General features: G+C 35.4%; 1 protein-coding gene across 3 annotated transcripts; it reads right to left on the minus strand.

The window, feature by feature from the left end:
- Positions 1 to 697: 697 nt before the first annotated feature.
- Positions 698 to 24,375, minus strand: LOC132704874 (nose resistant to fluoxetine protein 6-like). 3 transcript variants are annotated; one of them, XM_060675179.1, is made up of 13 exons: positions 24,360 to 24,375; positions 16,321 to 16,517; positions 16,050 to 16,264; positions 14,731 to 14,801; positions 13,889 to 13,960; positions 13,594 to 13,793; positions 11,209 to 11,535; positions 8,219 to 8,406; positions 6,582 to 6,775; positions 3,569 to 3,700; positions 3,368 to 3,510; positions 3,201 to 3,309; positions 698 to 847 (listed from the first exon to the last, which is right to left on the minus strand). In XM_060675179.1, the coding sequence occupies exons 1-13, from the start codon at positions 24,364 to 24,366 to the stop codon at positions 774 to 776; spliced, it is 1,929 nt and encodes a 642-aa protein (XP_060531162.1). In that variant the 5' UTR covers positions 24,367 to 24,375; the 3' UTR covers positions 698 to 773. The 3 variants fall into 3 exon arrangements, with proteins under 3 accessions (XP_060531162.1, XP_060531161.1, XP_060531160.1); XM_060675178.1 differs by lacking the exon at positions 24,360 to 24,375 and adding an exon at positions 17,558 to 17,766 and having other exon boundaries at positions 13,672 to 13,793; XM_060675177.1 differs by lacking the exon at positions 24,360 to 24,375 and adding an exon at positions 17,558 to 17,766.
- Between the last annotated feature and the right edge of the window lie 477 nt (positions 24,376 to 24,852).

Here is a 24,852-nt window from a genome sequence, read left to right on the forward strand (position 1 = left end):
ATTTTTAACCTGAAATATCTCGAAAACGGCTAAATGAAATGTCAATAAACTATATGTTTTTGATATCAGGAAAAAAAGATCTACGATTTAAGTCAATTGTCATTTTGACAGCTTGGGATTTTCGTTTGTTTTTTCTGACATTTGCATAATAGAGAATAGAGCAAAAATCGTTTGTATTTACACTTTGCTTTCCATCTGGTGGGTGTCAAAATATAATGAATAACCCTGTACAGGATGAGTATATAATAGAGTTCATTTTCAAGGGTTTCAAAGCTTATGAGAAAATGTTAGCAAATACAAAAGAAGAAGAAGAAGAAGGGAACGCCCTATTTTCAAATTTTTGTTTTGAATCCTGTAAAAATTCTCTATTGCATAGCCAAAACCTAACAGTTTTTAAAATATTTTAAATTTTGTAAAATAAATACTAGTTTTCACAAAAAAATCCCCCATTTGAAACTACACCAAGAACTTCTAGTTTGCGTTTATCAACAAAGAGTAAACTTCTGTAATAGAGGCCGATAATTGTTATTATTCAAGTGTTAATCCATACCGTGTAAAATTAAATTAAAAAAAACTAATCAGAAATCAAAAATAACCTTCAAAACGGAAATATTTTTAACTAATAAACAAATTCGACCTATTCGGAAACGATTTTCCAGCACAGCATTTGGTAACGAAGTGACTGAAAATGCCGATAAAAGTTGCATACGTTTATTCAGTAGTAATACAGATGAAATTGTCAGTTTTATTAGCTTTTTTTATTACCTTGGATATTAAGGATGCCAACCATTAGACTTTGCAATCGCTCTCTGAAGGGGTTTCACTTTTGCTACGTCGCTGTCTCCGTCTGTAAAAGAATAAAACACATATCGATTGCATTCTAGATGCGTATTTTGGAGTTTTTCTTTTTTCGTTTTCCTTCAGTGACGCCATTTCAATGGTGAAACTTTCCAAAAACGAAAAACACAGACGTTTAACATTTTGGTGCATCCGGAAGGCAGTATTTTTTGTCTCATTTTTCAAAATAAAATTTTAAGTAAATTTTAAGTAACCAAAAGTCTTTAATGATTCCTTAATAACAACCTTCCTCAATGATGGAAAGGACCTGTTAGATGGCCTTCGTGGTTTCCCGATCTTCGAATTTTACATTTTTCTTTGTGGGGCTATAAACAAAATGGAGTATACAAAACAGGATACAACAACATAGTAAAACTTCGAGAAGTACTTCATTTATCCTTTCTAAATATGCAAATGAGACCAATGATTCCTCTTAAAGCTATTCGAAGGACTATGAAAATGTGCCAAACCATGCTATTATATATTTTAGAAGATGTAAAAAAAGATAAATTTTATGTCTGCAGATATACAGGGTGTAACATTAAAAAAAGTATGCTCCGATAACTTTTTGACTTGGCCCTGTATAGTAATACCGAAGGCGGAATTTGGTTCTATAGGAAACATTGCTTTGGTTAAAAATTAAAAGGACTATGGCAATTTTATTTTGCATAATTATAATGGGTGATTTTTTTCGAACTTTAAGTTGGCATTAATGTTCAAGATGGCGACCGATTTAACAGCTGTCAAGTGACTTATTCTCAGTTTTGTTTGGCAATTCATTATGAATAGACTCACGCCTGAACAACGCTTGCAAATGGTGCCAATTTTATTTTGAAAATAATGGTTCTGTGCGGAATACGTATAGCGCACTACGTCCATTTTATCGTCGACAAAATCGTCCATCAGAGCAGTTAATTCGATGAACCATGGAAAGTTTTCGCACCACGTTAACTCTTATTGATAACTCGCATCCCCGGAGACGCCGTACGGTGCGTACAAAAGAAGCTATTGCTGCTCTAGAGCGTAGCATTGAGGAGAATGAATGGGGTCTGTGTCCATCCACTTTATGGAAGATTTTGCGGAAGGATCTTGGTTTACGTGCTTACAAAATCCAACTCGTGCAAGAATTGAAGCCAAATGATCATCAGGTAAGGCGTAGATTCGTCGAATGGGCCCAAAACACAAAACTGCCGCATTTGGAGCGAAGCTAATCCTCAAGTGTATGTCGAAACACCGTTACATCCAGAAAAACTGACTGTTTGCTGCGCTTTATGGGCTGGTGAAATCATTGGTCCGTACTTCTTCAAAAACGGTATAGAGCTATGGTTACTAACTCTTTCTTTGCTGAATTGAATAACCATGATGTCCAGGAGATGTGGTTTCAACAAGACGGCGCAACATGTCACACAGCTCGTGCCACAATCGATTTATCGAAGGACACGTTTGGTGTCCGCCTAATTTTACGTTTTGGACCTGTAAATTGGCCTCCAAGATCTTGTGATTTAACACCGCTAGACTACTTTCTGTGGGGTAAAGTTTATGCGGATAAGCCATAAACGCTTGACCAATTGGAAAACAATATTCGCCGTGTTATTGCCGATATACGGCCGCAAATGTTGGAAAAAGTCATCGAAAATTGGGCGTCCAGGTTGGACTACATCCGCGCCAGCAGTGGCCAGAAATCATATTTAAAATGTAATGCCACAAGATTATCTTTCGAATAAACAAAATTCATGTCAATCGAATAATCCATCGTTGTTTTATTGCAACTTAAAGTTCTATACATAAAAAAAAACACCCCTTATATAAAAGTAACGGAAATATGGTATCCATTGCTACCAAAAACTCCAATGATGGAGACACTACCCTAATGTTAACTCATTTGGGACTGCTAAAAGAAGAGAAGAAGAAGAAGAACCGCTGTAATTCGTATGCGTTTGCATTTTTAAATCAATTACATTGATTTTTTAAATGTTGAACAACAATAAAGCTATTGCAAATTACATATAAACAAATTAGTAATACGTTGCATCGATCAAAACTGTAATAACAGAATAAAACAAATAATTCGAGCAATTATTCGAACAAAAAGTACCTCACTTAAAAATTTGCTTTTCTAGTAATTTTTTTTTATATGATAATCATCGAAATGTGTTTCAACCTTCCATTTTCTTCTTCTTCACAGATTTACTTTATCTACATACTACCCTATAAGCTACATAATCCCGATAAGCAAATCCAGTGTGTCGGGCATGTTTTTGAGATTTCCTGGAAATATTGTCTAAAAATACATTTGCATATGTTAATATCATTTCATATCAATATTAATTAATTTATTTTATACCCCTTTTGGACTCACTTACTTCGTTTCAATGCGTACATCAACGTCTGATGTAGCGGCGATTCGAACAAAATCGTAAACAGGAATCCTGCAAAGAGCATGACGCACACATCACCCAACGCTGCGAATATCTGAAACAGTGGATGACTAAAATTCTTGAACCCAGTTCGAGGCCCCACGCTTGATCACCGCGTAGAAGTCGGAAAAGTAGCCGGGCATTTTTGCAGCCCCGCTCATCGTAAATTGCAGCAGCATGTGTAGCAGGTACATTCCGTAGCTGATCCTGCCAACCACGCGAAAAACGTGAAGCGATAACACGTAATTGATCGGTCCTGAAAACGCGGAACTCAGTGTACGAAAAAATGAGGAAATTCCTCAAGATAATGTCACCTCCGGAGCCGTTAACGCAGGCCCATACCATCCAGAGTACTCCGAGGGTCCATGACGATCTGGAAACGGCCAAGAACAAAGAACTCTCGATCCTGTCGTAGTCATGTTCTTCCACGAAAAACACGTGACAACCTGCCAATATGCGAGTCAAATAGCACTCAAGGTATAGCGAAATTGAAGGGACTGCTTTTTTTCCTTATAGAGAGTTATAGGCACTTGAAAAATAAAAAGACGCATATGTGCATATTAGGAACATTTAATATAACTATTTAATGTCTCAAATAATCGGTCATTTTCTTTTGAATTTTTTTAGTATGCCAATACGCATCCCGTACATTGGCTTGTATTTCACCATTTCTTCGAGAGCAGCTTAACTGAATATAGGGCTTGTTGAATGGTTGGTGGTGGTCCCAGATCTACTTCTTCATCTTCTTCTTCCTCTTGGTGCTCTTCCTCACCCAGTTATCTAAGAGAAGTAATATCTTCCCCCCTTTTAATTCTGCATCCCATTTCGTTGGCCTTGTAAGTGACAGGCAAATGCTTGCTGTTCTTAAAACATCGTGGGTTAATTGGTTTTCCAATCACGACTAGCTTTCTTTCTTCTTTCTCACTCATATTGCAGCTACTAACACAGTTATACGTTCTTTAGAAAGTTTTCCACCCACAGACTGAAATTTAGGATTTTTAATCTGGCGTCCTTTTGTAAAAAATACTAGTTTCTGCTAGTTTTGGCCACGTCTTCTCCAGCCAATCATTAGTGACGTTTCTGTCGACATCCGGGCTTCGCCCCTTATCTGTCCATAATTTATACCATGTCTCTGTTTGAACTTCCCCAACCATGATTCCGAAGCTTTGAAATCGATACCGCCGAGCTGTTCAGCAAACTTTTCTGCTTTTAGGTTTACGATAGGTCCAGAGAGTGGTACATTTTTTTAAGACGTTGCTGTTGGAACCAATGCAACATTGCCCGATCCAAATTTTTCAAATTTGGGCTTTCTTAGAACTGCCTGCCGCTTCAGCCTGAATGATTTTTTCTTTGCACTACCAAATCGTGGATACAGTCGACGGTGTACATTCCTTACTTTGTTACCTAATGTGCCATTTATTCTTTCGGTCTAGAGAGTGAGAAATACGTTATACAGAGTGGATTAATAGATAGCTTTGAACAAGTTTTGTTCTTTATGCAGAGTTTTAAGTTATGCAGAGTTTCGCTATAGGGAGTTTTCACTATATATAAATATAAAATAATAGTAAATATTTAATAACAAAACAATTGAGAAATAAGTTAACAGCGATAGAAACCATTGCTGATAGAACTAAAAAGCCAGAACATAAACTTATTTATAAATCTTTTCACAGCAAATACAAACAAATAATCGAAAATATGGACCAAGTTTTCTCTCTCTCTCTCTCTCTCTCTTTTACTTTTTATGAGCAAAAGGCTCTTCGAAAATTAAATTTTATAAGTAAGTATTGTTCCTAAATCGCCACAATTACATTTCCAACCAGTAAATGAATCCCAGAAAATTAAAAATTTTATATTTATTGAATATGAGACCAGAAAGGGAGACGAGAAGTTTGTAATTGCAAAATTAAGAATATACAGAAAGAAAACTCGTAGGAACCATGCTTTTGCTCGAAACAAGTATAAGGTTGTTCGGAAAGTCATTTCGTTTTTTCCCGTCGGAGGACTTAATTACGTTTTTTCGAAACCAACTTCACACTTAAGCCGCATAACCATTATATGTCTTGAGAGCTGATATTGCAAGGCTTGTGTGTGAAAAAGTCCTATTAATTCTACGCAGTAGTTTTTGGTTGGTGACCTTTTAAATATGGAGAGCAATAAGCAGCATTTTCGTCATATTTTACTTTTTTACTTCAGAAAAGGTAAAAATGCTGTCCAAGCGAGAAAAAAATTGACGGATGTGTATGGAGAAGGCGTGTTAACAGTACGCCAGTGCCAGAACTGGTTTGCAAAATTTCGATCCGGCAATTTTGATGTCGAAGATGCACCACGGTCTGGAAGGCCGGTCGAAGCTGACAAAGATGCGATAAAGGCATTAGTTGATGCAAATCGGCGAATAACCATACGAGAGATCGGGGAGAGATTAAATTTGTCGAATTCGACTGTTTATGGCCATTTGAAAGGTATGGGCTTAACCTCGAAGCTCGATGTATGGGTGCCCCATGTCCTTACGGAGCGAAATTTGTGTCGTCGCGTTGACGTGTGTGATTCGCTCCTCAAACGTCAAGAAAATGATCCATTTTTGAAGCGGACGAAAAATGGGTTGTATACAACGATGTTAAACGCAAGAGGTCATGGAGCGGAAAAGATGAACCGGCTCAAAGCGTGTCAAAACCCAACATTCACCAAAAAAAGGTGATGCTCTCCGTTTGGTGGGATGTCAAAGGAATCGTTTTTTTTTGAGCTTTTGCCGGACAATACAACGATTAATTCAGAAGTTTATTGTCATCAACTGGACAAATTGAATGATTCACTTAAAGAGAAGAGGCCCGAATTAATCAACAGGAAGGGTGCAGTGTTCCACCAGGATAATGCGAGACCTCACACAAGTTTGGTCACTCGCCAAAAACTTTTACAGCTTGAATGGGACGTACTGGAACATCCACCGTATTCTCCAGATCTGGCGCCTTCCGACTACTATTTGTTCCGGTCCCCGCAAAATTTTTTGGATGGCAAAACCTTTACCTCAAATGAAGATGTCAAAAACCACCTGAACCAGTTTTTTGCCAGCAAGGACCAAAACTTTTATGAGAGGGGAATTATGTTACTGCCAGAAAGATGGCAAAGGGTGTGACCAGAATGGCCAATATATAATTTAATAAAATATTTATTCATTATACGAAAACTGTCTTTCATGTTCCCCAAAAAAAATGAAATGACTTTCCGAACAACCCAATAAGAAATAGACAGAGAAATGGATTTTAGAGAAATACTAATCCATTTAAAATAAGGAAATATTAAAAAAAATTAAAAAGGTACCGAACTCACCTACGAGCGACGCTAGCATCGTCGCAAAACATAATGACCAGCCAACGAGAGCCATTCCGGTGCTAATTTTCAAACGCTTGTCCCGCGTTTTGTGTAGGGCGTAGCCCAATCCCAAGCCGATCAGGTAGGGCGATACCCTGGTATGCGGACTTATATAATAATGTTGAAAAAATTTAGTCGAGAACAGGTGATTTCTAAAAAACAACGTGGTTAGAATTTTGAAGAGTTGATATCGACGACGCTATAACTTAAAAATAAAAATACAAACCAATAATACAAAAAAAAAATACAAAGAGAGATTTAAAAAATGTACAGAAGCGTGTATAAATATAAATAGAATCGGTTTATACAAAACTTGTGTGTACGTTTCTAAAATTTAAAGATTAAAGACATGTGAAAAAAAATGTTTGGAAATCGAAATCGACAATATAATTTAAGCGGTTTAAATATCCGCAGAAAATAGATATTAAGATGTTCACAAGATCAATTGATACGCAAATAAATACCGGTTTGGAGACTAGCACGATAAGCTTGTCTTTTTACACTCCCTGCTAAGCCATCACACGCTCCTTTGCCATGAGACGTAGCGAAAAAAGTCCAATCAGCGTCAACACCAAAATCATTTTTATGATCAACTAAATTGGCAAAATTATATTTAAATAATAATTAAAACTAATTTTTTAATCACACAATTTCATAATTCACTCGGCCCATTTTAAATCGCAGAAAATATTATTATTACAATTAAAAATAATAATACTAAAATATTAACTAAAAAACACAACTCAACAACACTTCAGCTTTTATTTTTAATAATTATTTCATGCTTTGCGTATAAATTTATGTCACGAATAGACAGGAATGAGTTCTGAAATGATTTTGTTATTTACTAGGATACGCGAAAAACAAATGAAAATCGTAACGGAGCGTTTTTCTTTTGTTAACTAAAAATGGAGTGTTGACCAGTAAATTTAAAAATAATCATTTACTAAATTGCCTAGACAAAATAAATATAGACCATAACAGTTTTAAAAATTTGAAGTTGATTTTTTTTCTAAATTTACGCTGTTTGGTAAAAATAATAAAAGGAAATTGATAGTATTCTTTATAACATTGTTAAAAAAATTATTAAGAATATTTATAATGAAATAACATAAATGATAATAAAATTTGTTTTATAATTATCTTTTGTGTTATTATTTTAAATTATCACTGATAAAACCTGCAACCTGCAACCTACACAGCGCTCGGCGCCCGGTGGGCTGTCATAAATAAATTCATTTTGTTTAAACTAATGACGAGCAGTGAAATTTTCTTCCGGAATTTAAACTTAAATGGGTAAAGCGTGCGACCGATAAAAAAAACATGATCTTTTTTAACGAGAAATCAGTTAAATTTTCATTTGTTTACTTAAAAGTTAGTTAATAATACGAAATTAAACAAATAATTTGAAGTCGTTAATATATTCTCAAAGTATAGACATTTGACCATGGATGCTGAAAATTTTTTTTTAATTAAAAGTCCTAAAAATTTTCCTTATAAAAAAATGTTAAAATCAAAATTAAAAAAAATCATTTGGGTGACGTGATCTTACTCAACTATATAAGTAATGGCAAAATAATGCAAAATGGCCTCACGTTATAGGAACGCCTCCGTTGTACTTATTGATCCAAGCCAAATAAAAATTCACCGCTATCGATATCGAATAAATCAAAGCTAGATTCGCGTATCCCAGCATCGGAAACTTGTCCAGCGGTAACAGGACAGCGGGGGACAAAAAGTAATATTGCATGTCGCAAGTCAGATACCACGCCTGCACCATACACTGCAAAAGAAAAAAACTGCTCGTTTTCCGACATATTGCATTCCAGTTACTATCTGCAATTCTTTTGCCGACGTTTCGCCGGTCGTCTTGCTGGCTTCTTCAGAGCCTAAGTGACACTACATTTGCGTCGAAATTAAAATGGACTTCTTCTGAATTCATTTATATTTGTTGTCCTATGTTAATTTAATACGGCACAATGCATAAATCACAAACATCTACTTTTCTTTCTAGGACCAACATCATCCTGTTCGATTTCTAAATAGTATTACACGTGGAAGTTTCTTTGGAAAAATTAATATCAACGCTGACGTCTTACTGAAAGGTGTGTATAAAGGGTTTGAATATCCATCAGAAGAAAGTACTGGTTAAAGTCTGTTCATAGGTATAAGAAAGTGACTAACTGATACGAATTAACGAAGGACCCGGGCAAGTTGTAAGAATGAAATATGGCCGAACAGGTCCGTACTTTGCTTAGAATTTAATTATTTGGGGTTTTGTTAGGAATGATACTAAACAATATTTATTTGTCTATGTATGTATTTATGTTTAAATCTAAAATAAAATTACAAATAATTTTTATTAACTACTTAAATTACTTAAAATTATTCACATAATATATCAGTATCACTATAGCTATCATCGCCTGTTCTAATTATTATGGATATACGATTGCTCTACTTTTTCTATATGTTTAACAGAATTTGCCCAAATTTGTGGAGGGATGTTAAAAACTTGGGTTTCTATAAGTTTGAGGACATTGGAGTTAACACGGGGAAAACATTGTTACGACGAATGGCACATGTTCAATGGGATTCAATATACAGTGGTAAGGTGGAAGCCTTAAAACTGTATGCCCTAGTTTTTTTGCACAACTATCACAGACGTATTCCTTTTGTAGGTTCAAGCTTTGTAGAACCTCAATTAATTGCTTTTTGGTATAATCTTCGTGAAAATAAATGTCGTTATTACACATGTAGTTTTGGATTGTTGCTTTTGTGTCACATGAGGAAGGGGTTTTAGTCAACTGTCTACTGTGATAACTTGCATTGTCCATTACAATGACGGTATTAGGAGGAATATTTGGAACTAGTTTGTTTTTAAACGAACTTTCAAATAAATCAGCGGTGGCGTCTTCATGGTAATCCAGAGAAGAATCTTTAATATTTTTCGCAGACAGAGAAAGTCCATTTGGAATCCAACCATCTTCAGAGCCAGCATGCAAAATGATGGGGCGTTTGTTTTAGGCTTATCAGTTGAGTCAACCCAACCCTTTTCCGGGGTATTATAAGTGTCGAACCAGGTTTCATCCAAGTAAATAATTGGCCTTTGTTGTTCTCTGTAAATCCTTATTTTTTCTAGATATTCCAGTCGCCATTTCCGAATTCTAAAAGATTCCATGGAAACTTGCCTTTTGTCAATTTTTTTATATCTAAAACCCATCACTTCCATAAGGTAGTTCTGCCACATTTAACACCGGTTTCATCTTTTTCAAGCCTCCTGAAATGGGATTATTCACAATTTTCCATACAGTTGATGTTGGAATTTTCGTCAATGCGGCGGCTCCTTCTAAAGATGCTTGCTTGCTTGCTGGCACCACGTTCAATGAGAGTCAAATAAACATTCTTTATAACTTCCTTAGTTTCAATAGAATAGTGTTTTCTACATTTGGGCGGGAGCATCTCCCGAGATACACTGGACTCGGACATATTTTGCATAATTCACACACGATTCAACACACGATGTATTGCACACGAAATAAGAATGATCTTGGATAATCCCATTCAAAAGCAATTGGTCACTTTGCACTTCCAAATCGTGGATATAGTCGACGGTGTAAGTCCGTATCGACGTCCCACATCACTTTTCTGTTCGGGAAGAATTAAAGCAACTTTATCATCGCCATGCTCGCTGTATTTACTTTTTTTTTCGGTATAGAAAGTGAGAAATCCGTTGTACAGAGTGGATTAATACATAGCTTTGTATGGAGACTTGATAGTACTACAAGTTTTGTTCGCAAGAGTTTAAAGTTATACAATCATATATCATCAGCTTTTTCGATAAACGAATGTAAATTTCAGGAACATGCGAAAGAAACTGGTAATTTGTTAGTAAATAAATATCCATTTTACTATATGCCGAGCATCCTGCATAAAGTCTTAATTCGTTAATTTCGCAATACTTCCTAGAGGGATGTTATCATAAGATGCGCAATACAAATAAACGTTTTTTTTTCTGAAGCTTTGCATCTGCTTATTATTATTATAGTATTGTTAATAATTATTTTACTTACTTAATAAATTCAACTAACTTTTTTTTTGTTAATCATTATTTTACTTGCTTAATAGAGTTCAACTAATTTTTGTGGTCTCTGTCCATAGCTAAGAAATGAGCTTAAAAGATGCGTATTCCAAAAAAGTCTGTAAAAGAGTGAATTTATAAAAAATATAACTAAATTAATTTCCCTTTCTGTCCCAAATCATAGAATCGTATGTTACAAGCGATAACATACAGACATCAGCGCAAGTCGCAAACACCATTTTATAACGTTGGGGGGGGGGGGTGAAGGGGAGTCATTTAATTAATTTTCTATGGTCCTACCCTTTTTCGCCTATTCTTAGACCACACACATGTTTTAATGCTCATTCCTAAGAGACTCATACATGCATGTTTCATTTCATACCATTTCATACTGTCTTATACTAGTTCATTTTCTAAATATAATCTCTCTCGCCAAAATTAACATGCGTTAATATTATTACAACATAGCATAATGTCAATAGTACAAAATGTATTGGTACGTACCAACGGAAATGGGTGCACGTAGTTTTGCACGTGGGTGATAGTGGCCCACCAATATTCCTGGCACGGCTTTTGAACCTGTTGCAACATGTCGTTCCATAAGGGACCGGAGCCGAAGAGGTGCATCAGGGTGGCGTACCACAGTACCACGATTGCCAGTGGAACGCTGATACGAAGGTAGCGGTAGAGGTAAAAGACCAACCAGTTCGTACTTCCTTTGGACGCTTGGGTGAAGTAACCCAAACTGACCAGGGTGCCGCTGATCATGAAGAACGTGTCCACGCATAATGTTCCTCCGGTGATGGCCGTGCTTCGGTAATACAGTACCCACTTGAAAATCGGATGCTCATTACTATGATGTTCGGTACATCTAGAGGAAGTTTACACTCTGTGATAATAGAGATTATTTTAAACGTACACTTGTATTATGTTTTAAGCGGTCCGTATGGAAAACCTAATTTTTTGTTCGTATTATTCTTCTTTCGGATTATCTCCCACCCAAATTGGCCAGCTCGGTCTCCTGAGTTAAGCCCATTAGATGAAGTAATATTTGGAATGAAGGTATTATAAAACTACAATGGGTAAGTACAAAGTACAAACATTTTTTTGATGATGTTAAATTATTGAAATTCTGGGAAACAAGTCAGAATGTCTAACTTAAATCAGAATTTCCTAGAAACAAGAAAGAATTTCTGGAATATAAGTCAAATTTTCTGAATTAAGCCAAACTTTCTGAAAAATAAGTCAGAATTTTAGAGTAAAGCCATAATTTCAATTCATAAGACAATTCAGAATTTCTCACTTAAATCAGAATTTTTGTTAAACAAGTAATAATTCCTCAAAAACATCTGAATTTCTGATTTAAGTGAATCTTTCTGAAAATGAAATCATAATTTCTGAAAAATAATTAAGATTTTCAGAGTTAAGTCAAACAATTTTTGGAAGATAAGTCAGGATTTCTAAGTGAAGGCACAATTTCAGGAAACAAATCAGAATTTCTGGAAAATAGGTCAAATTTTCTGAATTAAAGCAAACTTTCTGAAATCCATAATTTCAATTCATAAGACAGTTCATAATTTCTAACTTAAATTAGAATTTTTGTTAAACAAATAAGAATTTCTCAAAAACATCTGAATTTCTGATTTAAGTAAAGCTTTGTGAAAAATAAGTAATAATTTCTGAAAAATAATTAAGGTTTTCAGAGTTAAGTCAAACTTTCTGAAAAATAATTACCAATTTCTGAAAAATAAGTCAGGATTTCTAAGTGAAGTCAAAATTTCAGCAAAACAAATCAGAATTTCTGGAAAATAGGTCAAATTTTCTGATTTAAGGTAAACTTTCTGAAAAATAAGTCAGAATTTTAGAGTAAAGTCATAATTTTAATTCATAAGATAGTTTAGAATTTCTAACATAAATGAGGATTTTTGTTAAATAAGTAAGAATTTCTTAAAAACATCTGAATTTCTGATTTAGGTGAATATTTCTGAAAAATAAGTATTAATTTCTGAGAAATAAGTAAAATTTTCAGAGTTAAGTCAAACTTTTAGAAAAATAATTAACAATTTCGGGAAAACAAATCAGAATTTCTGGGAAATAGGTCTGAATTTCTGAGTTAAGTAAAAGTTTCTGAGGAATAAGTAATAAACTCTGGAAAATATGTCAAAATTTCTGAGTTAAGTAATAATTTTTGGAAAGCAAGTCAGACATTTCGAGTTAAGTTATAAATTTTGAGAAATAATTCATAATTTCTAGAAAAAAAGCCAGAATTTCTGATTTTAACAAATATATCTGGAAAGCAAGTCGGAATTTCTGAGTTGGGTGAGAATTTCTGAAAAATAAGTAATAATTTATTAAAAATAAGTCAAGATTTTTTGAAAAACTGAATTATTTTCTAGAAACTCAGAAATTATAACTTATTTTCCAGAAATTTTATTTAACTTAAATCATAAACTCCAGCTTATTTTCCAGAAAAATTATTAATATTTTTTCAGAAATCGTAACTTCTTTGCCAGAAATTCTGAGTTCTTTTTCAGAAATTCTAACTTATCATGTTTAAGATATATTGAATGATATGTCCTCATATAAATTGTGCTTAATCTGTCATTCAGTTAAAATGTAAAAATGTGTCTTATTGGGAAGACAGGAATATTTTAAAGTCTATATTTAAGAGACTACCTTTCGTGCCATTGATGGAAATAGCTGGAACCATTCACAGGCAATAGAGGCATTCTCTCCAAAAAGTATTTAGGGATTTGAATTGTTAGTGACGAAACTTTATATTTAAAGTGACATTGATTTGATATGTTAACTCTGCAACCTTTGTCACTGTCTCTTGAATAAAGGCCCCCTGTTGCAGGGCAAGTATTTTATACCTTGTCATTTCATTACCGATTCTCTCATAAATTGATCCCACGTCATCATACAACACCCCGTATGCGGCTGCAGTTGATTGGACACAACACGTACCTCAATAATATGCAGACTGTTGATCACAGGGTAAAACATCACCATAAGAAATCGGTGCCCTATAATTACGTAACAAGTGCTCATGACCCTTATTCCGTGTATACAATCTAGGTCGGAGGTGCCTAAAAATACATCTGCGTCATCTGAGAGCAAGAAATAACTAACTTATACCTAATTTAATTTTTGTAATTTATTGTAATTAAAAAATAAAAAACACCTTTTGCTCTGGCGAATATCCGTTTGGTGTTCTGCCTAGCGGAAAATGTCTTGACAACGTAGTTATTGTTTTCTAGAACGCGAGAAAAAAGATCGTAATTAGCCCTGAAATTTTTATATGCCAGTGATGTTTCCAAAGTTCTGGAAATGTTGCCATCTTACTATCAGCAATAATTTTCTTTTTGTGAAATGAACGTGGGACAACTTCTGTAATTACTGAGCGTTTGATGGGAGTATTTGGTGAGTCTGCAAAATCTGAAAGTACTGTCTATGAGTGGGTTTCAAACGGGCTTTAGCTGGATGCCTAGGCTTTTGGGATGAGAGCAGAAACTCAATACGTCTGATACTAGGGTACAATGCAAAAGTATTGTAAAGAAAGGAGCTGTTAATCAATATGTGGTTAATAATTTTGATTACTGTCTCCATATTAGAAGAACTAGGGCTTGTGGTAGATAATAGAGTCTTCAGTTGTTAAAAAGTATTTGTCGTGCTAGTTGCAGAATGAGATGGCGGTGGTTATTGAGGTACTAACATGGATTAATGTTGGAAAGGCTTACTGTAATGTGGGTTTAAGGATTAATTAATGCGACAGATGCATCAGCAACTGCAATTGGATATCGTAAGACGACACACCGAAAATCAAAGATGCTTTGGACAATTTACGATGGAAATTGGTTCCGCAACCACCTTATGGCCCGGATTTTGCTCCTAGTGATTATTGTTTTTAATCCATTTGCAAAAAGTAACCAGCTGCTTGGTAATATTGACTCAGAATAACAAAATAATAAAAATTATAGTTAAATTTCCATAACTTTGGACACATCGCTGGTAATATATACCTACCATCGGTTGGAAAACGAAAATCGTATGTCGTTATGACTCCCACAGTCAGGGCATACACGCCAAATCCCATGCTTAAAAGTTAATCACCGTTTAACTTCATATTTTACACTACCTATGTGAACTTCTAGAAAAGATTATTGATGACCACTGCTATCTTAATTTAGGTCAATCAGTTGCTGTGCGCCGCAAGGTTCCATACTGGGGCCGCTTTTATTCACAATTCCCACAAGCAATTTTGTCTCGTGAATGATTAAAAAGCAATTGTGAAAATAGTCCTAGAAACCTAGAAACTAAGTTCAGATTTAGATCTCATTTACTTACAGAAGAGACAATAATGGCTCTAAACAGGGGTACCCCATGCTTCACCAAGATGGACGCACACAAGATTTGAACCAATTTAGGGCTTTATATCCATTTTTCCTAATTTGTTTATTGAAGTATCCCTATTGACAGGCTCAAAACCTCTTCCAAAGTCCAAAAACCCAATAAGAGGCGAAAAAGCAGGTTCTGACAGGGATTTTATCGAAATTGGCAACTATATGACTCAGAAAGTGGGTTTTACGTCGACATCTAATGGTTTATAAAGGTTTGCGTTATTCTAATGCCCGAAGACGCCAATTTTGACTAGTATTTGAATCATATCGACAAAAAAAGGTAACTGTTTGGAACAAAAAATGATAGTTTAAGCTGATATTTGCAGTTTTGATGCGGTTTTTGGGTATGATATGAGTCGAAAAAGCTGATTTTGACTGTAATCGAATAATGGAAGAAAATCCTACTGTCAATCCAAGAAAGTGGGTTTTTAAGTAGTCATCTGCAGTTTTAATGTATATTTCAGTCTGCTAAGTTATGAAAGTGCAGGTTTTGACTATAATCAACTCGAAATCAAGAGCGGAAACCATTTATTTGTCCCAAAAAGAGGGGTTTTAAGTACATATCTGCACTACAATCAATCTGCAAATCCATCACGGTCTGGTAAGAATTTTCCATATATCTAACAACTGCCAAAATTAATTTTTTGAATCAAACTTCCATAGAGCTAATAATATACAAAGGCTAGCTTTTATATTTCGGGATTTGTAATAAAAAACTATAAGCTATCAATTCGCATTCGATAACCCGAATCAATAATACGTGGGTAATAATTTTCGCTACCGTCTCCGTATCAGAGGAATTAGAGCTTGCCGTAGTCTAGACAGAAGAAGACGAGTCCTCAGTGGTTGAAAAGCAATGACCATGTTAGTTGAGTTGGAGGCCCCATTAAGACGATATTATTGGAAAAAATGCACTTTGCTAGTTACCGAGATAAAATGACTTACAAAATGCTGATTTCCGTGCCGCTGATTGACGCCCAGTCGCATTTTGTGTAACAGTTTCCTTCTGTCAAACCAACAGTCACGTTCAAACCTTCAGTTAACACTTCGATCAACTTTCGGAAATGGGACAACACGTCATCAACCCCACACGCCTCTGGAATGCACACCGACCAATCCAATGTGGCGTTTTGCACCAAGCCGCTGATTATCCTCCACCTCTGGAACATTCGCGGTCGATCAGCTCACCAATCAAAACACCAGTCTCTTAGTTTACTCTTTCCGATATGTTTCTGTAAGAGAGGATCTTTTTGATCAGGCGAGTGTCCGGATAGACCTTCAAGGTGCAGTGCTTTCCGGCGATGGAGCCGAATCTTGTCGTCTCGTCTATCTCCAAGCACTGCCGGAAGCTGCCGAATTCGAAAAGGTTCCCGTAGAGTATCCCCGATTGCAATTTAGACGAGGAATCAAACACTGAAATGCAAAAAACCCTCTTAGAGGACTAAATGAATATTCAAATTTCATAGGGAAGGTACTGACTTTTTGACTTTAAATAAGGAAAAGGTATGGAGAGTAAAAGAAAACCAATATTTACGAGTTGTCCACCAACTATCCTCAGGTGGATGATGGGATAGGTCTGAAAACCATTAGTAATAGTATAATTTAAACAGGACTGAATATACGAATAATAATATAGCAATAAAAGGCTATATTCGACCCTTCTTCTAAGTTGCCAAATGACAAAACAGGTGTGTGGATAATTTTTTGAGAATGATGAGACCAAGAAAGACCCGAATCGATATAAACTCCCAAGAATTTCGCATTCCGCCTCTCCTCGATCGTTTTATTATTACACTTAACTAAGATGCTCTTTTCTATGCCTCTTAGTGAGAAATGAATCAATTTAGTTTATCAACAACAACAAATATTCAACAATACCTGCCACCGCCTCATTAGAGTTCTTAGAGAGATCCTCTATGTCGGCACCGCAGGAAACCACAGCTTTGTCATCACCAAATAGTGATTGATAATTATTATCCGATCACAGGAAACTATGACATTGATAATGATAATAAATAATAGAGGCCCCAATATAGTACCCTGCGGAACGCCACTGGAAGTCATGTCGTCACTAGAAGAGAATTTCTTTTGTTTGTTTTGTTTTTAGACAACTTTTTGCACACCATCCTAGAGCGTTGCCAAGAATAAAAAGCTCTTTTTTGATCGAAAAGAAGACAAGTCGTTGGTTAATTATTATCTAAATTACTTAGTATTTTATTATATAGAGGCACAATTGCATCATGTGTTGATAAGTTTACATTCTCTAAAACTTCCAACAGCCTTTTATAGAAAGCTTCCTCCAAAATTTTTGAGAATATTGACGACAATGCTATTGCTAATGCTTTTCGTACATCGATTGTACTTGGGTTTTTTTTAGTATAGCATCTGAGAAGGATTCATTAAATCAATAACCGACAACATACACTTTTTTCACCGGGATACGCGATTCTTACTTTTCAAAGCCCACGGTTCGAAGGCACGCAATGCTCGAGCAAATCCCGCGGATTGCTTCCTACACAAATCGTTGGTGGCGTTGGTTATGGCGTAAATTCCCAGCACCTGGTTCATCGCCAAGCCCTGTTTCATATTTAGCTTCGCCGGGCTTTCCATAGCGAGCGACGATTCGAGAAGAAAGAACGCGAAAAACACGAACAACGTGGCCATTCGGAAAGACTACGTAACTGATTAATTTTCCCTTTTTTTATAGATAGTGACATATGAAAAAGTTGGTAAACTCCGCCATTGTTGAAAGTTTGCGACGTAGGTCGTAAAACTTTCCAACAAGTCGTATTTTCTTTGCAAAGTTTAAGCCACGTGAGTTACGGTTATTAGCGGGGAACATCTGGGGTCCCGCCTCGGTTATTTGATTATTTTTTTATGTGTTTTTATTATGTATTTTCGTTTCCTTCTATTCCATTCCAGTCCATTTTGGTGATAATAATGTTTTTTGTCTATTTAGGTGAGTATAATCTTATTAAATTACACTAAAAAAACAATGACATTATATTAAATCTAAATCTGTTTCACTATCGTAATTAAGGTTGATTATATTTATGTTGTTTTGTATGGCAAGAGTCGTTAACTTTATAATGTATTCCATCTTTCAATTGGTACGTTTGTATGGTATTTTTTATTAAATTTATAACTACTATTTTTTAAATGCAAAGAATCTTTTTTATTATTAGGAATATCAACTCAATATTTTGGATATACCCGTTCTAGAATGAAATAATTAGATTAACGATATAAGGAAATTACATATTTTGCATAAAATGAAGCTTTAGCAAATATTTTTAGTTGTTGTACATGAAGTGAATATTCTCTATTTTTCCAGCATAAAATCGCACATTTTTGAACCATTCATTAGTTATTACTGGGATTTTCCAAGCGGATAAGATTAAAAACGAAACATATCTGCAATGTTGTGCAATGTATGAAGCCGATTATTTCAAATTTCGGACACTTATCGTGTTCCATAGCAAAGTCCAAAAAACAGTTCAAAATCGCGAAAAGAAGATGGATACCGGCGTCGGATCAGCGCCATTTCTTATAAGCCTATGTGCCTAGTGTTGGCTTAAAAGGGGGGGTGGGGGGCAAATTTCAATTCTGTAGCTCCAACGGTTCGAAAGTTATTCAGGAAAAATCAAAATACGAGAACGGAGAACGGACAAACAGACAAAAAATTTTTTTTTCAACGGTGATCATTTCTGTACCAATGACGATCCCGTAGGACCTACCGTTGCCAAGATATAAAATTTTTATAAGAGAGTAGATACTTTCGAAAAATTTGATTTTCGAAAATAACAAGTGTCATAGAACGTAATGAATTATTGCTTTGTAGTAATTTTTTTATGTACATGTGTGCTTGGTGGAAAAGATTGAAAACACGCTTATATCCTGCTTGTTAGTCTTGGTAGATAAATTCCTAGGACGGTCCTGGAGTCGTTACGGGAAAAGCCGGCTATACACGATACGGCAGGCCTGTCAGTTCGAACTGAACAGTCCGCCTGAAGACCAGTCGCCTGAACGTGTATATGTATATGAGAAGTGTATTTATTGTATTGTATTGTATTGTATTGCACCCTAGGGATAATATTATAATGTAATATTAGAAATAAATACTTCAAAACTAAAAACCAAAGTGCATAGCAAAAAAGAACTGTTTAATTACGAGGGCAGCGGGATATATACCGCCGTCCACGTAAGTCCTTTTTCAAATAGCCAAACAAATAATAGTCGCTGGGGGCCATATCTGGACTACAGGGAGGATGATCTATCTGTTGGAACCTACAGTCTAAAATGGCCGCTTGTGCAACACCAGCAGTATGGACAGGTGCATTTTCGTGCCTCTGGTCAGTTTTCCTCGACGTTTTACGCGTATGCAGTCTCGCAATTTATGTAATAATGTTGCGTAATATTTACCATTGACAGTGGTATTAGTTTCTTTAAAATCTATCAAAAGAATTCCTTCACTATCCCAAAAGATCGCGGCCATCACCTTTTTTGTTGACTGGCAAACTCTGAATTTTCTTGGAGGTGCATCACACTTACGACGCCACTCCATTGATTCTTTTTTCGATAGAGGGTCATCTCTCGTTACAATAGTTTCTCTCACAGGCTTCGGTTCCGACCCACAGAGTTCCAAGACAGACCGCACACACTCGACACCATTCTTTCACTACAGAAGAAGAAGGAGAACTTTGGCTGTACACACCATTCAGTATGTCTTTAATAATTGTAGGTGCTAACCCTTCTTTTGTCAAAAACTTTATGACTGCTCTATACTCAATTTGCGTTATTTGCGACATTTTTAAAATGCTGTCCATAAAAAACTATTCGACGCAAGACTTAATTTTTTTTTTCGCCGGAGCTGCATCTATGTCAGGCCGGGAAATTTTGGCGCTAACCTCGTATACCTGGCCCACCTCCGCCTTGTCATTCAAGTCAGAATAAATTTGTTTTTAATGGTTTTAGCCAATAACAATAGGTAATAACATCGTAAAAGTTTCATTGGGGAGGGTTGAAGATTGAGGCACACTATACTGCGAATGCATCAAATAGGATCACCTTTGTCAAGTAACGTAAAACAGAACGGTCGATTTTCCATTAAACATTCTAAATCCCGTCGCATTTTGGGGGAACTACGATCAAATCCCCGCTTAATTTGTCTTAGTCCGTCCCGGGATATGCGAGATAGACTTACAGGTAAGTACAGGTGACACGATGCTTAAGGATTTGATAGACTAGGTTGGTCGCTTAACGTATCAACCTGAGACCCGTTTAAGCGCGACTTATTTGAGTTGATTTTAATTCGATTAAGGAGACGCGCACGAACTAATTTGTTCTCCAAGACGTCAACTCGCAAACGGTATTAACTTCGTTAGCTTAATGAGGCAGCAACACAATAGCGGAATCTAATTTTAGTAGTCGGAAGAAAATTGCTCCAAGTTTAGTTCATCTAACTGATCAATATACGGGGCGTTTAAGATCTCGTGAACTAGATGTCAAGTTGAAATAAGACTTTTGTGTCCCAAAGGGTTTTCCGAAGTGTTTAGGGTTTAACTTTGCACGCCAGACTATACTTAGTGGTCGGCCAAAGAAGGTACACAATAACTTTAAGGAATACTATCTATAACTTCATTCATCCCGTTCTCTTCTTGTATACTTTCGAAAAATTCGGTTTTATCTATTTTTCGCTTGGCAACGAAACTTATATCTCGACATCGGTAGGTCCTAGGAGACCGCAACCGGTATAGAAATCATCAGCGTCGAAAAAAAAAACATTTTTTTTTCTGTTTTCCGTTCTCCGTTATCAAACCAAGGCTTCATAAAACCTAAAAGAAATAGGAACAGGACGGCTACAAATGATGAAAATACTGCTGCTGTAATTCAGCAGGTTGATAATAACCCCAAGATATCCCTATCAGAGATAAAACAAAATACCGGTGTTACCATAAGTTCTTCGTGGAGAATTCTACGTAGAAACTCTTTTCACCGGTACAAAAGTAAAATAGTTCATAAATTAGAACCAGGCGATTATGCTAGAAGAATGTATTTCTTAGCGACATTGTCCGATTTGTATAGCCAAGATGCAAATTTTCTCTCGAAAATTTTATGGAGCGACGAAAGTCGATTTCAAAATAATGGAATCGTTAATAGACACAACTGTCGTTTTTGGTCCGAAAACCATCTTCGTTGGATTACAGAAAGAGGTAACCAACGAATTTTTAGTATCAATGTTTGGTGCGGCATATTAAATGGATTCCTTATTGGACCGTACTTTTACGAAGGAACTTTAAATGCAGATAGCTATTTAAGATTTCTTCGAACTACACTTCCGGAACTATTAGAAGAAGTGCCTCTTGACACTAGAATGAATATGTGGCTACAGCAGGATGGAGCGCCTGCACATAATGCCCAAATAGTAACGAGGTATTTGAACCGAGAATATCCCAATAGATGGTTTGGTACTAATGGACCGGTAAGGTGGCCGGCGAGGTCCCCGGACATTACACCACCAGATTATTTTCTTTGGGGCTACCTAAAAAACGTTATCTATGAAGAACCTATCGAAGATATGGCTGATCTCATTAACAAAATTAGTGCAGCGTGTGCCGCTATCACAAGAAGGACTCTCCTACAAGTGACCCAAGCTCATCTGTTAAAAGTTTTTGATAGTTGTGTTCGAGCAGATGCACATAATTTTGAAAAAAATTGTTGAAATGTCTTATTATGTAGTTAATTGCAATAATAATTTTGGTTATTAACTTGTAGGTATTTTACTGTTTTTTCATTTATTTATCATGTTATCAGAACTAAATCGATAAAAAATAATAAATAAAATCATACTAAAATAGTTGAAATCTATTGTTTGTAATTGCACTTAAAACAACTGCGATAACAATGGTTGCCATAGTAACTAACATTCATGGCATACTTGTAAAAATAAGCGTTAATCACATTTTTTATTAATCAAGAAATGTTTACTTTAAATCGGTATAACTTAGAAACGGGTAACGTAAATAAATTTGAGTAAATAACAAAAAAGTTTTTAAATAATATGTACTTTTGTATGCTCGTATTTCCAAAGTCTCTGCAATCGAATAATTTTTCGACGCGTCGCGACGCCCAGCTCTTTGCAGGCGTCGAATTTTTTAAACTTTAGGAAATATCTACTTCACCCCACACTTTGACTACTTTTTACATAAATTAAATATTTCTTTTCGTTTTGGAGTTATTGGTGTGCGGAGTTTTAAGTGAAAAACCCTGTATATATATATATATATATATATATATATATATATATATATATATATATATATATATATATATATATATATATATATATATATATATATATATATATTGTTTTTTTTTTAAACGAAAAAGAAAAATTTAATGTTTACGTCCTGACACTCGACATCTCTTCTCTGCAATTATCTTTCCTATTTCTGGAGAAATTGTGTTTGCAGTGATAACTTTCAACACTGACCCAAGGTGAGCATCATTGATACGGTTTCTAATAGGAGACTTATTACCTTTCATGACTGAAAATAACTGCTCGCACCGATAAGTACTACCAAACATGGAAATAATTTCGTATGCGAATTTTCGAGTATTTTCAAATCTGGCTGGTAAATATTTGTAAAATTCAGGCACGCCCACTTGAATGAAATTTTCTTTCAAATTTGCGTCGCATTGAATCTCGATCACCTCCATTTGCATATGGCTTGGTACTGAGTCTATGAGAAAATCGAAGAAAACAATAAAAATTTCGAGTTAACTAGAATCGTTAAACCTCATTTCAAATTCAGCTATTAAATTTGCAATTTTTTCTGCGTATTTTTGATACGAACAAGTCTCATCTAAACTCGTTTTGTTCATGCTGCACGTCGGGAAGTGTGTCAAATCTTCATTTTTGTTAATTATGTCAAACATTTTCGTAATAATATGATCTTTCCCTTGTAACGATAAATTTAAATCGGTTAAGTGTTTGGTTATATCAACTAAGAAAGATAAATCTTGTATCCATATTGGATCGGAAAGTAAACTTACGTCTTTTTCTTTCAAATCCCAGAATTGTTTGAGAATCTTGGAGCAAGATAACCAACGTACCTCGGTATAGTAGGACAAACCCGAATATTCACTAAGTCGCTTAAGAAAGCAGTGAATTGACGCTGATTTAAGCCTCGAGATCTTTTTTTATATATGATAAAACATTCTCCATGTTTATTACCTTCGTGCATAGAACTTCTTGATGTATAATACAATGATGAATGTTTGAACCGTGAATTTCACTAATTTTTTTTCTTAGTAATGCGACCAAGCCCTTGTTTTTCCCGGTCATTGATGGAGCGCCATCTGTAGCGACAGAATTTAATTTTGCCAAAGGTAGCTCGTATTTCTGCAGAAGTTCAAAAACGCAAGTAAATATATCTCGTCCTGTGGTAGTACCAGGCATCGGTATTAATTCCAGTAATTCCTCAAAAATGTTAAAATTCTTGTCACAAGAACGAAGAAACACTGCTAATTGAGCTTTGCCACTAATGTCCGTGCTCTCGTCACAGGCAATGGAGAGACTGTCGAAATTAGATGCTTTTGCTTTAATCTGATTACTTAAATTCTTTCTTGGAATATCCTATGTTCGTCAATGATTTTTCGTTTAATTTTACTACCACTTGGTTTTAATACAGACATACTGAATACAATGGGCTGGAATAAATACGCTGTTGTTAAGAAAAAATAATACATTTTAATAAAATGTATAAAAAAAATATATAAATTAATAAAATATGAATGTTAACATTAACTTACCAGAGAAACGGAATAACGGTATAAATAAATGAGAGTACTATGAATTAAGTTATAATTAATATTAAAACAAAATTATTCCGATTACCTGCACTAATTCATGTATATCGTACAAAACTATGTTCAGAGAACTGAGACCATGTGTTTGGCTACTTTCGGCTATCGTCGGCTATCGTCGGACGCTACTCACACGTATTTATTATTATTTGCGGATATATTGGCCGGGCCGCAAAAATGTTCGTAGTGGGCCGCATGCGGCCCGCGGGCCGCGAGTTTGACTTCCCTGGTCTAACAATTTATCGAATTTTAGGTTGGTTAAGAGACAAAAGTTTAAATAAATTGTTGTTATCCGAAACGTTTGGACGAATTTTTTTTTCGTGTATTTTGATTACTCTCATACCATTTTGCAGTTGTCTTTGGGAAAATAAATATTTTACACCTTACCTTTCATTACACCTGCCTTACCCTGCCAACGTAAAAAGTAAAAAGAATCCCTCCTACTTCAATTTCGCTCAATTTTTTACCCGACACGCGAGTTACGACACGTTTTAATTTAAAAGCTTTTGAACTTCCCAACCCTGAAACAAAAGTTGTGGTTCGCAATCGACTCCCAACTCCCGTTACATGTGTGCCAGTTTCCGGTATCGCGTAAGTTTCTCCATACCTTCATCGAATATTACGTCACACAAAACTATTTCGCCGATAACTGCAAGACCCCACGTGTCTCGAACTATCTCGAATTGAAATTCACCGATGGAATGAAAGATCGACCTGTGATAATTGTCGTATCTCGTGCATTTTATGGACCTTGGTTACCTTAGATTTGCGAAATCGTGTAGGTTTACTCCAGTCAGAGCAGTTGTGTAGTTACGTAATCAACCCCATTTACCACCTGATCATAAAAAATTAATCTATATATATTTTTTATAAGCACTTA

Source organism: Cylas formicarius, unplaced genomic scaffold, assembly GCF_029955315.1.
Source record: "Cylas formicarius isolate icCylForm1 unplaced genomic scaffold, icCylForm1.1 PGA_scaffold_7__23_contigs__length_41026272, whole genome shotgun sequence".
Lineage (NCBI taxonomy): Eukaryota > Metazoa > Arthropoda > Insecta > Coleoptera > Brentidae > Cylas > Cylas formicarius.